The sequence below is a fragment of the Marmota marmota genome, unplaced genomic scaffold, assembly GCF_001458135.2.
Source record: "Marmota marmota marmota unplaced genomic scaffold, marMar, whole genome shotgun sequence".
NCBI lineage: Eukaryota > Metazoa > Chordata > Mammalia > Rodentia > Sciuridae > Marmota > Marmota marmota.
In genome coordinates this window covers 9,876,187-9,892,474 of record NW_026000222.1, presented here as the reverse complement: position 1 = coordinate 9,892,474, position 16,288 = coordinate 9,876,187, and the positions used below count along the sequence as shown (strand labels likewise).

At 37.3% G+C, this 16,288-nt stretch overlaps 1 protein-coding gene across 1 annotated transcript in view; it reads left to right on the top strand.

Annotated features, from left to right (window-relative positions):
• Positions 1-15,553, top strand: part of Cntnap4 (contactin associated protein family member 4) — a 240,075-nt gene extending 224,522 nt beyond the window's left edge. The window contains exons 22-24 of the mRNA XM_015496327.2: positions 8,406-8,624; positions 8,946-9,017; positions 13,280-15,553. Coding sequence (XP_015351813.1) covers positions 8,406-8,624; positions 8,946-9,017; positions 13,280-13,473 — 485 coding nt within the window. The 3' untranslated portion in view covers positions 13,474-15,553. The remainder of the gene's footprint in view (positions 1-8,405; positions 8,625-8,945; positions 9,018-13,279) is intronic.
• The last annotated feature ends 735 nt before the right edge of the window (positions 15,554-16,288 follow it).

The following is a 16,288-nucleotide window of genomic DNA, read 5'->3' as shown; positions in this document are numbered from 1 at the left end:
TAGTTGTATGATTTATTTAAATAAAAGATGGTCGATGGTTTCACTCTTTCCGAGTGATGGCTTTTACATATTCGATGTGAGGCTGCAGAGCCAAGAGGTAACACAGATTCCTGCAGTTGAGATTTGGGCCAGATGTCAACAGAGTGTACAGGTAGCAAGGAACACCCATCTACCAACGTCCTCTGAAAAGCTTTAAGAGCACCTTCCAGTGAACGGGAATCCTTTATATAAGACTTACTTTAATACCTAGAGCAGAAGAAAAAAGGTGACCTAGATAACGGAAGGAGGCTGATTTTGTAAATATATTGTGAAATGACTCCCAGGATAATGGGCTAGTTATTTTAAAAGCAAATTTTAAAAGAGGAGAAAGGGCTGGGGATGTGGCTCAAGCGGTAGTGCGCTCGCCTGGCATGCGTGTGGCCCGGGTTCGATCCTCAGCACCACATACAAACAAAGATGCTGTGTTTGCCGATAATAAAAAAAAAAAAAAAATTAAAAAAATAAATAAATTAAAAAAAAATAAATAAAAGAGGAGAAAAACAAATTGATCTTAAAATCTTTAAAAAATTTATCAGATCCATTGCTTTTTAATTTTTTAAAAAATAAAACAGTCATAGATTATCTCAAATGTATAGTGTGACTTCATCCTTGTGAAGACTTAGGTAGATTGCAAAGGGTCATTCATAGCATTAGACTGGCCATAGTTAGAAACTTTCAAGATACCTTTTTTTTCCCTATCATGATAGTTGAATATAGATCAGAATGGACATTTCCCAAACCCAAAGAACATTCACGATGCCAAAAGAAACATATTACTTGATTTTAATTACAGAGCAAATGATAAGGTGAAAATCGTGATTTTTGTCACGAGGCACATGTAATCTGGAGCACGTGGTCCTTCTGGGGTAAGGTGACAGTTGTAGCCTCTAATGATGGTATCCCCTTCCTTGTTCTCACTTGGCAGTCAAGCATACTAAAACATGAATTCTGCTTACATTTCAACAAATACCAATGATAAAAGCAAAAGTCATTAATCCCAAATAGTCTATTTTCAGGTGCCAAATCTTGAAACCTGCATGCAATGATAAAAGAAGAATTATTTCTAAAATAAAGAGGAGAAAAAGATAGGACTAAGTAAAAAATAAAGCCACCATGAGGCACTTATGCTAATGTGGAAATGAATTTATTAAGGACTAGATGTGGATAGAAGAGAGAGGCTGGGGTTAACAAAGCTTTGTTTGAGATGGAGAGCGGGACTGTAGCAAGCAGGTACTTGATGATTCAGTGTGATAATAATCTCAGGATGAGTCAGAGTGAGAAGTCTGAAATTTGAGTTCTGCCTGATGTCGTCTGTTCAGTGTAATGGAGTCATAGAGATGATTTCCGTGTTGTCATAGCACAATTTGATATTGTTACCAAAAAAATTACCTACTGCTTCATATCTGCTAGTCATGTTTATTAACAGTGATTGGAGTAAAAAAAATGTTGTTCTAGTTCAAACTCATGGATAGATCTAAGTCCTGATAGACGGAGAAGAGGCAATTCCTTGCAATCTCATCTTCCTTGTGCAAAGGCAATGAGCCAGATGTCATTTCTTTATTAAGTACATTCTTCATAATGTCATAAGTTCCAATGTCAAAGTGAGTGATTTGTCTGCGAGTTCCCTTAAGGTACATGTTTATAGGAAAATTGTATAAAAACATTTCTCTAAGATGGAGTTGACCAAAGGAAATAGGCAAGTATAAATTGTTTGGTTAATTCCTGAGGCTTTTATTGGGTCACAGGTCTACCACATGAAAAAAAAAATCCCAATTAAGATAATTACATAATCTTAAAGTTGCATAAAACCTCTTATGGGAAAATGTACCCATGTTTGAAATAATGATATCATTTAACCCATTGTAAGAATGACTATTCAAAGGCTGAGCAAAGTTCAGAGTTGCTGTTTGTTACTTTTTATGTCCAATTTACAGTCGTGCACAAACACAGTAGCTTGTTGGTGTTTGACAGTGGCAATGGGGAAAACCAGGTCTCATCAAACCAATGGGGTGGATAGTCCTCCATAATTAACGGGCTGTGTTACACTTGCCTTTTGTATCTGAAATGATTGTAAAATTAAGTTCTGAGTTTTGTTCAGGGGTTGATTTTTATGTGAGAAGAGTTTACTAAAAGCCCGAGGACTGTTCTCGCTGGTTCTGAGCAGTAGCTGTGGTATACTCAGAAGCGATGACCCATTGGGATCATTTATCTCTTCAGAGCTTGCAGAGCCAGGAAATGCACTCCGATTTCTGCAGTGGCGATTTAGGCCAGATGTAAATAAAGTGTGTGGTCTGAGGGAAGAGAATGTCTCCTCCTTCTCCCCAGGAGAGCTTTAGGAACACTCTTCAATCTCAAGGATATTTTAAGAACAACCGGCTTCAAAGCCAAGGGGGTCTATAAAAAAGTTTAATTAGATTTCTTAAGGTCACTGTGATTGGGCACATATCTTGTCAAATGATACTTAAGATGAGACAGATTGTGCTGAGAGCAAAAGAGAAGTTCAGGTGAGAGTGATAGCTACCTGTAAATAACTTGTGTATTAATTAGGTTTTCAAGTTCATATAGCAGAGCAGTGCGTTTGGCAGGCGAATAAATATCTTTTTATGATGAACTTCTCCATTATCTACATAGCATTTGTTGCATGCTTTGCCATTTTTTTCCCCCACTAACTCTTTTCTTGTGGAGTCTTGGTGTAATTGTATACAAGGAAATAGAGCACAGCTTGGTTCTAGCCTTGGCTCTTTCTTTGATTCATTGCACCATTTTCTGGAAAGTCTTCCTTATCTTTATCTTTATGGATTAAAGATATTGAGATTCTTTTTAAAGATGGTCCCTTTTCATAGGTTTGACATTTTCAATGACTTATATTTGTTTTCAGAGTTTTTATATTTAATTTTTTTGGGGTTATGGGAGTCCCTAGAAATTTTATAAAGCACTGCTTGTAATTGTTCTTACACTTACTGTCATATCTTTCCAGAAACAGTTCTTGCTCTGTGATAGAAAGGCACTCCATCAAACTCTAATTTCTTGGTACTCCATTTTTCATGTGGACCTTTTGCTAAAAGTTTTCCTTTTTACACAAATGGAAATCATTTCCTTTGTTGGCCTAGACAATTGAGGCTTATTTTTTAATAGGCAGGACCATCCAAGAATCGAAGTCAGTTAAGAAGTTTATAACCAGAAACATCCAAAACACAGTGGTCTTATCAGGATTGCTGGAGAGAAACATTTATCTCTAATTCCTTCCTCTACCTTCTTTTTTCTAGCCCTATTCACAGTGTTGGCATTTCAGGAATCAGATAACAGGAAAGATGTATATTTTTGCTTATTGGCTTTGTTAGCATAATGATCAAAGCAGATAGATGATGCTCTATATTTCTTTTTTTTAAATTATTTTTATTTATTCTTAAGTTTTAGGTGGACACAATAGCCTTATTTTACATTTATGTGGTGCTGAGGATCGAACCCAGTGCCTCGTGCATGCTAGGCAAGCGGTCTACCACTGAGCTACAACCCCAGCCCCGATGCTCTATATTTCTAGGGTCAGCCTTGCTTTTGAGCAACTTAGGGATATAGCTATTTATTTTGTTGGATTCAGTTCTGGGAAGATAGTGGCTAAGTCCCTTGCAGTTTTCCTCCACTGTCAGTACTATTTCCAGCCACTGATGGCCTCAACACCAGGAGTCATGGTCTCCAGCCCAACAGGAAGGATGAATCTAGAGAGTGCCGGTGAGACAGCTGTCCTGGGTCTCCCTACTTTCTGGGTTGGAGTGTCTGGGGACCAGCCTAGAGAAATCTCAGGGAGAGAATTTGACTTGTGTGGGTCCTGGGGAATGCTTGCTTTACAGAGATCCCTGGGTCCCTTGGTAAAAGATCAGCATCAGAAAACACGGATTTGCCAGTTTTCTCAGTTTCCCACAGAGCTGAGGATGAGCTGAGATTTGGGTCAGGTCCTTTCCATTCCAGTATTGGGTGAGGAGAAAAGACTCCAAGGTGCTCTGAAGCCACTGCGTTGCAGTTCCAGGGCCACAGGCCGCTACATTGTTCTCTGTGTGTAATGGTTAATTTGGATTGTCAACCTGATTGGATTAAGAGAAGCCCATGATTAAGAGGCTTATAGGTGTGTCAATGAGGGTATATTTAGGAATGATTGGCAGGTGGGATAGCCAATTGAAATGGAGACCCTCCCTAAGCATGGGCAGCACCATCCAATAGCATGAGGGCTTGGATGGAATAAAAGTTGGAAGAGCAAGGAAGAAGCAGCAGATACTAGCTTAATTCTTCTTGAATGAGTTCTTGATTGCTGCTGGGATCATCTGAGGATATTGGACTCATGCTATTTCACTCTTCCAAAGTGGACTCTTTCAGTGATTCTCCAGAAAACTTCAGTCTCAGACTAGGGTAGCACCTTGATCCCTCTTGTTCTGGGGCTGCAGCCTCTTGGATGGTGCAGCTACTGGCTCTTTCAGCTCTCCAGCCTGCAGACAGCCATTGTGGACCATCCAGCTTCTGGTCGCATAAGCCAACCTAATAAATCCCCTTTTTATAATTGTACTTCCTGTTGATTCTGTTCCTCTAGAGAAGCCTGACTAATACACTGTATTTCAGCCAAATAATGCAGGAAGTTACTGAACACTAGCAAGTAAATTTAGAACAAAACTTTGTACTTAAACAAATTGAACATAACAAAAGAGGAGGAAAAAGCAAAGCAACCAGAAAGAATCCATATAAGAGTAGAGCTGTTCGAGGAGACCACGCCAGCATGAATGGAATGTAGTAAGAGCAAGTGAAGAAAATTGTAGCAAAGCAACAGAAAGAATCAGAGGAACTAAAAAAAATATGATTTCCCCCCAAACTAAAACATTCAACTGGAAAGAATGATCTTTATGATCAATAAGTAAAAAGCATTTGACCCACACAGAAAGAAGCCCTAAATGATAGAAATCAGGATGGGAAATAAAGTACAAATGTACAAAGGAGACTTCATGTAAACAAATGTTACTCTAGAAAGATCAAAAGGGGAGAGAAAATAATTGTTGCTTGCACAGTCTATGAAATGTTCTAGGCTCAATAAAAACTGTGGGTACAGAGTGAAGGAGCTCACCATGTTCTCTGCAGAACAGTGAGAACAAACTCTCACCTAGGAACCATCCAATAAACATGACAAAATCACTAGGAATCTTACAAATTTTGAAAAAGAAAGAATAGAGACAGAAGGTATGGTAGTAATATCCATAGAGGACCAGGTAAATAGGACTGTGAAAAGAGTCCTCCCTAAAATAAACACACTGAAAAATAACCTAATCCATCAAGATAATTTCCTGTTCCAGGTTCCCTCCATCACTTGGGCCAGTTTATTTTCTTCACAGTATTATCGCTCTTGGAAATTCTCATTGCGTTTCTGTTTCTATGCTTATTATCTGTCCTCTCTCCTAAAATGCAAGACACCTGAATTGCAGGGAATTTGTTTCCTGTCTTTAGCTCTGAAAATAGTAAACACTAGCTCACTGTCAAGTTTTAAATTTTAAGTTTCAAGTTTTAAAGGTTTAGGTTTTTGCATGATAATTTCTAAGTGGGGAAGGTGCATTTGGTTTGGAAATATGATGTTTCAAAATATGCCTCATGCCAGATTTTTTAAGGGATGTGAATTTTGACTCTTCCATTTTTTTTCAGCTCAAAAGGTAAGATTATTTTAAAAGCCTCTAGATATGTTATTCAACATTTGAACCTTGTAGAAGAAATGGGGAAAATGCTATACTGATTATGTTACTATTATATTTCTTTTTTTTAAATTTTTCATTAAGTTTAAAAAAAATCTCCCCAAACAAGAATGCTGTCATTCTCTAGAATATATGTAAGTTTGAATGTGCAGTTGTTCTCTCACGTTGATGGGGTATTGGTTTCAGGACCCTGTGAACATCAGGATCCACAGATACTCAACTGCCTTTGTAGACAGTGGCACAGTGTTTGCATATGACCTATGTACGTCGCCCATGTACTTGAAATCATCTCTGTGTTACTTATGGTACCTAACACAGTGTAAATGCTATGTAGACATTCATTATACTATATTGTTTGGGGAATAATGCACAATAATGGTCTGTGCTTGTTTAATACAGACACTGTTTTTTAAACAAATATTTTTGATCTGAGGCTGGTCAAATCTGTGGATGTGGAACCCACAGGAACAGAGGGTGGACTGTGTACCCAACCAAATGAGCAGCTTCTGTGGTAGTGGACTATTAAACAGCATAGATGGTGCATATCGAGGGCCAATCACATGCTTCAAAAGCTCCCAGTCGTGTGTGTATGTGTGTGTGGGGCGGGGGGCAGAGTAACATTCCCTCAGGGTTATCCTTATTTAGGGAGACAGGAAAGCTGTAGTGGTTGCAGGCAGGGGTGTCAGACATGGCCCCCAGAACTAGAACACCTGGGCCTGAATACCTGTGTTCTGAGTCTGTTCATGCAACAGCAATACATATATCACTACTTCTTCTGTCTTTGTTACAAGAGCTAGATACCTGAAGCCTTTCCACAACTGGTGTTGAGATTTCCCAGGTTAATGAACACACATTTTTCAGTATGCCTAATTAATAAGGATAAGGCAAACTCTCTGGAAATGATTAAAGCCCCCACAGGAAAGAGATGCAATTGCTCCAATCTTACGTTTCCTTTTTACAGAGAATGACTCTCATAATACCAAACATTCCATCAGTATTTTTGTCATTAGGTATAAGATGTGAATAAAAATGGTTTTTCTTCAAAAACCTTGTTATAATAAGAAAAGAGAGGTTCAATCTGAGTTAAGTTTCCCAGGGTCATTTATAAACTATCATCAATCCCAGAGGCTTGGGAGGTTGAGGCAGGAGGATTGTGAGTTTGAAACCGGTCTCAGCAAATTAGTGAGGCCCTAAGCAACTCAATAAGACCCCGTCTCTAAATAAAATATAAGAAAGGGCTGGGGATGTGGTTCAGTGGTTAAGTGCCTCTATGTTCAATCCCTAGTACCAGAAAAAAACAACAAAACAAAAACCTAGCATCAAGCCAAAAAGAAACCCAAAACAAAATGAAAATAGACACTGTGGAAGATACAAGCTCAGAGAAGGAATTAATATTGCAACCATAAAGAGTATCATAAACCAAAAAATCTATGGTTTGGTTCCCAACAGTCCTGGAGTCCAGCACCTAGTGCCAGTGACTATAGATTAGTCAAATTGTTAACATTCTGGATCCAAGTGTCACATCTGTATGATCAGAATATAATACTCATGTGGCTACTATAAAATTGAAATAATAACATAATAGAAAATCCCTTAGAACAGTGCCCAGCACATAATATGTACCTAATAAATACTTAATATCTATTGTATTATTATTTTTTTAAAGAAAGACAAAATGCAAATTTTGTCTGTGTCCACATATGTGCAGGGTAAGGGAGAGTAACCTTGCTGTTTTGTGATCTTTTTGGATGGATGAATGCATGGTAGTCTGATAATATTAGAATTTTTTAAAGTCTGCAATAAATTCCCTTTGTTTAGATTTTATGCTTGCAAAACAACTGGTACGTATATGACATATTCTTAGCTGTAAAATTATGAATTGATATTCTGGCATTTAAGCCAATTTCTGTTCTAGAGCAGTCCAATGCTTTCTTTAATGTGGGAGGAGGGCTTATCTGTGGAGGGCACAAATGTATTTCTAAGTAACAGGCTTTCATTAAAACATAAAGCACAATGAGGTATGAATGTTTTCAGGGCTGCACCTAATTAAGGAGACATCCCAGTCACTTGGAGGATGGCCTCTACCACATAATAGTATCAGTCCCCTGGCATGTTTGGGTGGGATCAGCAAGTATCTAACTGGACCACATTGGCAGGCAGAGCAGCTGGTAAGGGTATTCCCAGGGCCAGTGTTCTTACTAGCTTCTGTTATTACCATGTGTTGAATCTCAAAAGCTGAAGAGAAGTCATTTCTAAATCCAGGATACCTCTCGGCACTGACTACAAGCCCTCTCATAAATACATTTTAATGATCTGTTTTTAAATTTGAAATATTATGACCTCTCATTAGTTCATAACCTGACCTCTTCTTCTTAGGGAGCCTTTAATCATTTCCAGAGAATTTGCTGGATCATTCTCAATTAGCTGGACTTACAAATGGTTTTTATTAACCTAGGAAGTCTTCACAGTAGTTGTAGAAAGACTTAACAGACCTAATGCTTTTATTAAAGATAGAGGACAAAGAAATTTTGGTAGCTGTATATTTAATGCTATTTCATTAAACCTCTGGAATATTCATTTTCTGTGTCATTGCCCATTTTCACTTTTCATTATTGTTAATATCCCGGTGTATCTTTGGCATTACAGAACACAGTGATGTGGACCAGGAGACGGCACTGGCTGGTGCCCAGGGCTTCATGGGCTGTCTCTCTGCAGTGCAGCTCAGCCATGTGGCCCCTCTGAAGGCTGCTCTGCACCCCAGCCACCCAGCCCCTGTCACCATTACAGGGCATGTGACCGAGTCCAGCTGTGTGGCCCCTGCTGGCACTGATGCCACATCAAGGGAAAGGACCCATTCATTTGCAGGTGAATTAAGACTTTCCCCCTACCCCATCACAAGCCCAGCTTGTCCATGGGTTTTGAAAACTTCTGATTTTATTGTTTTGCTATATTTTCAAGACGGGTTTCTAGAAAGGGCTTCTTTTGTTTAATATTCAGTTCTCTGTCGCATTTCTTTTGTATATTCTTATTTGTTGCAGTTGACATTGTTTAAATTAAAAATTCACATGGATGTCACAGTCCCTTCTAGCATTCTGACCTAGTTTAACACATTAACGTACATTTTCAAACTTTGTTTCTTTGACTTAGCAATATGACCCCTGTCCCTTTTGTGCGCTTTAACTGCAGATCATTCTGGAACAAAGGATGACAGAGAACCCCTCACTAATGCAATCAAAAGTGACTCTGCAGTAATTGGAGGTAATGGGACATGTGGATGAGCTCTACCTTGGTTCTTTTTTTTAATATTTATTTTTTAGTTTTAGGTGGACACAATATCTTTATTCTACATTTATGTGGTGCTGAGGATTGAACCTAGTGCCTCGTGCATGCTAGGCAAGCACTCTACCACTGGGCCACAACCCCAGCCCCTTCCTTGGTTCTTACTGTCATTACTAATAATGGTAACTATGTAGACGCTCTCTATGAATAATCTACACCCATCACTTAGGATGTAAGGAAGGCAATGGGATGGGCCCTGTTTGTGCTGGATTGTCTTTTAGAATCTTCCTAAAAACTTGGCTTCCTTGGAAACTTTCAGTATAAATAATTGACAATTTCACTGAAGCATCACACTCAAAGAGCAGTTGCAAAATGGTAATAATGAATGTTATTGAGCTTGAAAATGGCCAACTGCAAGCCCTCAAGGATTCTGAATATATCTGAGAGTATCTTTTTTCTTTAGGTTTTTAGATATATCACTGTTTCCACCAAGGTTCATGTAGAAAGTAGGAAAACCAACATTAGAAGCACATCTAGTGTTGCCTTCATGCTTGATAGAAGGGCTGTTTGCATGATGGAGATGCTCCTATTGATGAAGATTACACCCAGTTGTATTTTAATCACATACTAGCTTGATGGACTAGAAGTGATTAGTAATTTTAAATTAGAGAATTAACAGAAAAACTCTTAAAGTATATCTCCCTGGTAAAGTGACAGCATATTCTCTGAGATATAATTTATTCAGAACTAACTCCAAAAATAAACCTTTTTTCTTCTTGATTAATGCTCTTAAGAATATTATTAATCAGATTATTGAAATGTTAAGTAATTTAGCTTTTCTCCTCAGTCTGAATGTGATATGGACATACAAAAGTAAATATGCTATTGCATAGCCACATGATGTGATTATTCTTATATTTTAGCAACTCACTGGGCTTTACTAATACTTAATCCACTTGGATCTATTTTTACACCCTTAGCTATCTAGACTTGAATTTTCTTATAGTAGTTAGGATTTTATTTAGAAGCAAAAATACTGGTCAAGTATTTCTGACCATTGCTACTTCTATTACTTTTTCTCTTTCTAAACTTAATGATGTATAAATTAAAGATACATAGAGTAGAACTCCCATTTGATCACATGAAAAGCCCCCCAAAATTTTTGAGTAGTAGTTAGAATAATTTGTAGTTAATAGTTATAATAGTATGTCTGAGAGTAGTATATTTTACAATAAAAAAACTCACTTAAAGCTATAAGATTTATCATGTGCTAATATTTAAAAATAGGATTCCTCACCAAGCAAATTATCTCAGTCTCATGATAGCACTCTTTCCATGCATTTATTTAGTATAGATATAGGTAACTATAGATACCATGACCGAAATAAGTACAGGGCACGGTAGAGTCAAGCCAATGTTAGAACAAGTGTTCAATCTTTAGACTATTATTGTTGCTTTGGGCAAAGGTCATTTATAAGAATTACAGAGTTAAGGAAGAAATGTGCTATAATTCATTGTACTGTCATCCAACAGCAAAAATAAATTACATTTCACCTGTGAAATTCTTACTTAGCTCATATGCATATGGCAGAGAGAGATAATATAGAATGGTTGTCCTTCGGGGGTTCTCCAGAGTCCATGAAACCAGCTCTCAACTTTGCAGGGACAGGGACTGAGCTACAGAAATAGAGCAGCTGGTAGTGGCCATCTAAGCTCAAAGGCCTCATCTGGACCATGTGTAATTTATCTGCTAAATCACAGTGTATCCTCCTCCAGGGTGTTATTCCATCTGTACCATTGCCGTACAATTTTTGCCCATTGTCTATTATCATAAATTGCAACCACTGTGTAACTACAGTTATCCACTTAAGCATTTTCTAAACTGGCTAATTCCCCTGTGTTCTACATCCTACATGATCCTTCTCTTCATTTAACAAACAAACAAAAAAAACAAGGGTGGGTAGTAGTAAAAGATGGGAGAATAAGACATCTAAGGTAGTAACCCAGATGCTGTGGGGTGTTTGGCCAGGCTACCTAGATGTGGATAGACAAGGTTTAGACAGACCGAAAGCTACGATTCCTCATGAGAACAGTCCCATACAGATCTTTGGATGCAACATCATAGAACACAGCAGTTGGCTGAATTTTATACAGAATATTTTGTTTAATTATTATTTTTTAATTTCATTTAGTATAACAGGTGAGATCAAGGTTTTTCTTGGGCGCAATAAGGCCTGACATAAAACTTACTCCAGATTAGAGGAGATAAAACATTTCAGAAATCATCCCTGATTTGACTGGCTGGATGCCCCATCTGGGCCAATGTAATAGTGACATTTACTCTATAATTGTAGTGGGCTGCTTTCTGTAACACATTCCATTGAAATTATTCAAATCTCTCTCCTTAAGTCAGAGGCTTTTAAATCAGACACAGATTTGTAGCAATTCCATTAACTGTTTTCCTGAGACATAAACTATGAATAACAAATGGATATTTTGATTAAAATTATTCTTTACTAATATAATTAGTAATAACAAAAGTAGTCATACCCATTAGTAAGCTATTCAGATTTCATGTACCTAAGTCTGTTATCCCATTGGTATTATATTAATTGCAACCTTTCTCAGGTGAGGTTGACCTAACCAAAAATTGGCTTGCCAATATTGTGATCTACCATAGAGAATCTGGTTAGTAAGTAATGTGCTTTGGAGTCTATTGTGACTGATAAGAACCTTTGCATCTCTGAGTTAAATCTATTCCAGTTGTATAGTATACATCTACTTTATATTTGAATGGAATCTTAATTTTGCAATTTGAGATTCGATAGGCATTGCTATTTTCATATACTTATTTTTGTCTGAAAACCTGCATTAGTTGATACTTCCACTGATCTCATCAGAAAAGCCTTTAGATATGAAGGAACTATGAAACTCATGGTGATTGATGAGTTTTCTAAATTCTGTTTTATTTATTTTTTTAATTGCAAGTGTGAATTTTATCATTAGCAATGCATACTGTGAGTTGTCTTTCTGGAAGTGACAGATGAACTTCATTTTGGAGAAAATTTCCACCAGTTATCCATACCTGAACAACCAGAGTTTGCCTGTTAGTTATTCTTTAAATAAAAGTGGTGTTACATGCAGCACAGAGAGGCTTGTTCAGATCACAGCTCAGGCCTCCACATGGTGTGGTGTTTTCCTGGAGACAGCCTGTTATCCTCAGAGTACCCCTGGAGAGCATTGTATAGATTTCCCATTTCAACACACAAAATGTTAAAAAGACTTGTAGTCAAGGGATGAGATTCAGTACACTGAGCAGCATTTACTGCTTCACCTAAAGCATCCTTATACATATCTGGCTTTTGATTGGCATCGTGAGATCTTCTACATAATAAATTCAATGACTATTATTATGCTTGAGTATCCATGCCTTCATTTGCACTAAGTACCAGGGATTCGATCTAGTTTCATTTTATATCATCAGTGGAAATTTCAGCACTGTGAAAATGGCATCTCAGAATAATCCTAAGATTGCCTTTTTACCTTTTGGGTCCCTCCCCCCAAGTATATTAAGGACTCCCCCTGCCACCTCAGGGTTCATAGGACTACAGAGGATTATAGGACTCATCTCTGAGGACTACAGACCTAATGCAAAGCCAGGTTGATAACTACAAGCATAGTGAAAAATCATAGTGCTTAATTTTTTTGCTTAGAACAAGAAGTTTCAAAACAAGATTCCTTAAATGGAAGTGATTGAAATGTATCCTTATATTCAAATCTGTGTTTATTAGGATTATTCATATACATAATCTACTCCTATTATTCAACAGTATAACTTCATCCTTACATATTTAATTATAAAAACTTTAGACTCTTTTTCTACTTACTATTATTTTGTAATTTTAGAACAATTAAAACCTGTCCATAGGAAGTGGCCACACGGTATAAGAGTTATCTAGGTTACACTTTGTGTTAAATACTAATGCACTAAGTGAATCCAAGATGATGTGCATTCGGAAATGGAGGTGAACCCACAAGGTTGGCAGAACTCAGAAGTAAACTCAATATATTGTGATACTGCTGGAATCAGAAATACCCGAAGTTTTCTTATTTCCAAATTATATAAGTAGAAGCTTGATTTAAGCAGGAAATAATTTTTCTGAGGACTTATTAAGTAATGAAGTCAACCCAGTTTCTCTCCTGACAAAAATTCTGACTTTATGTTTCTCCTCTCTTTCTAGGTTTGATAGCGGTTGTGATCTTTATCTTGCTTTGCATCACTGCTATAGCCATTCGCATTTATCAGCAGAAAAGGTTATACAAAAGAAACGAGGCAAAAAGGTCAGAGAATGTAGAGAGTGCCGAGGCCGTTTTGAAAAGTGAGCTTAACATACAAAATGCAGTCAATGAAAATCAGAAAGAGTACTTCTTCTGATTGATGGGCAGCTGCCATCTCATGATAATTAGGACGGTCTGTTCCAATAGCCAGGGGCTCTCCATGGACAAGAACTGTTCTTACACTGAATGTACAGGCGATGGATCTGCAGCACTACCCTCTTGCCATGTCCAGGCTCTGGATGGCTCCAGGGGACCTCCTCCAGCGACAAGCTTCTCGTAGCTATCATCCTATGTAGCGAGGACCTAGATCTTGCTGTTAATTTTCAAATGTTCTGATATGATCTAAAACAAGCTTATCTTGCTTTGTGACTACGGTTTTTCAATGTGAAACTGTAGCCCTGGTCTCCTTAACTCTGTAATACATAAGTTTCATTAGAGGTTACAAAGAAAATCGGACTGTGATGACCTTGCTTTATTTGAGAACATGCTGCGTTTGCTTTCGTCTCCCTGTGGTGTTGTTCCTAGACCTGGAAATGCTTCTAAGATCCTCTTTGGCTGGTGTTTGCATCTGCAGTGGCCAAAAGTATATAAAGCCCCTTTGCCTTTCTCTGTGTTACATCCAATACATCAATAGTCCTGAAAAATGTTTTATTGTTCTTTGCTTGTCCATATGGCTCTTTTTCTATTTGACTCAATGATTTTGAATACATTCAGTTTTGAGTGTCAGACTTTAATGCTGAACATACAATTCATATGTAAAAAGACTCAAAGAACAGTGGTTGTCAGAATGTGGTGTGTTACCTTTAGAAGTTTTCGATTTAATTTGTTGTCATTGTTTAATGGTGACAGTAGTTAAGACCCCGATAAATTCCGATCTCCCAAAGAATGTAAACTGTTTTCAATGAAACTTGTTGATATAAAAAAATTATTAGCACAGCAAAAAAAGTATTTTTTAATTACAACTGTAATACCTCGAAGGAAATATACTACTGAGAATATTTTCCCCAAACCTTATATCCGTTTTTTTTTGTACGTTTATCTTTGTGTTTTTCTAAAGTTTATCACCAGTGTTTCTTTGATCTCCCATGACTATATTCCATAAAATATTATTAGAGAAAAGAGAAATCGAAGCCTAGTGCTACATTCTCCTTTCTAACACATACAACCCTTTGGGCGTAAATTTTGCTGTGTGCTGACCTCCTGTACACAGTTTTTGCCATTTGAGCTGTGACTGTGCCCCCTTTTCTGCACAAGCAGTAGACTAATAAAAGAATGTTCACTGTAAGCAGGGAGAGTATGTTGAATGATCAACGCTAAACTGTCATTATAGTCACTTCTTATGCAGGGTGACAGTTAACTTCTCAACAAGAATCCATATAACCCACTGACTAGACCATTCTGATAAGAGCGTATACATGCACTAGGAGATCAAAGAATTACTTACAACCTTATAGAACTGTTAAACAAGAGTTAATTCTGAGGCTCTGTAACCAAGATGCTAGCCTGGAACTGTCTTTGAATTCCATAAGCCAACTAAATAATAAAGGCACTTAGCTTTTCCTGCTCCCACTTTCAAGTGCCTCCCAAGTGGAAATTAGATTCCTTAGTTTGTGTGCACCATGAATTTGGAAATCTGTAAACTCACCATGACCGTCACCTTATTTTCCATGTTTTCTTTGTTAATTCTTCTTGGAAACCCACCCGTCTTTCCTCATAGCATATATCCATATTGATGTTTCTGTAAATGCCTGACTGAATCTTAAGGACCCGAATTAACGTAGTAGTTTGTGAAGGACCCGTATTGGTAAATGGCATACCTTTTTGTTTGTTTTCCTTTGAACTGAAGGTACTGTGGTGGTAAGGGAAGGGTCTCATATAGAAATGGTGGTATTTGTTTGATGCGAAGATGAATGCAGCCATCGTCAGAGCTCTGAATCTTTTCTGAGTGTTTGTTTTATTTAGTAGCAGTATTAACCTTGCCGGTCGCTGGAATGTGAACAGGTTTATAAATGGTGAAGCCACATAGTCCTCTGTGGTGTGCACTGCTAGAAACTGCAACAAATGGCACTGGTACATTGTATGCCAACAAAATGCATTGGAACGTTGTATGCCATGACTTGATTCCCTGATTTGTAATCGATCCTTCTTTTTTTCTTAATAAAATGCATTTTTTGAAATAAAATGCAGAATATATTTTAAGAGATGTTGTATAAAAGTTTAAAAATAGGGAATTTTACTGGATTTTTTCTCACTTAAAATGGGAAAAAGACGTGTGGATGTTTGCTTTTTATTTTAGTGTGTGTGTGTGTGTGTGTTCAAATCCTTTTGATAGATTTTGTGATTGTTGTGAATCATTAACAAATGCAGTTATTATGTACTTTTCCTTTTAAATGGACTCCCAAAATGAAACAAATGTAGATAAATGTTTCCTAATTAACAAGTGAGTCAAATTACAGTAGATTTAAAGTTTTGCCAGAGAATAATGATTTGGCTGTCAGCAATTGTTTGTGGAAAGGTTACCGAGTATTTAAATTGAATGATGTCCTTTTTATTCTCTTTTCTTCTTCTCCAGGGAGCTTGGCCAGTGAACACTATATAAATATACACATGTTAGATGGAGAAATACTGTGTACCCTTCTGTGATTTAAAACTAAAAAGAAAACTTTTTTTGTGTGTGTGATTTCAAAAGAATGAAAACAATATATAATTAGCATCACCACTTTAAGGAGACATAGACTTTCCAAATCTCATTAAATTCAAACGTGCAATATGCAAATAGAATGCAAAAGTAGCATCAAAGGCTTGCCTATATGAAATGGGGATATCAATGGGAAACGACATGTTCATTTTATATAGGAACCATGCTGCTGAATGGACCTTGTCCGTCCTGGGAAAGAGCTAGTTTTAATCCA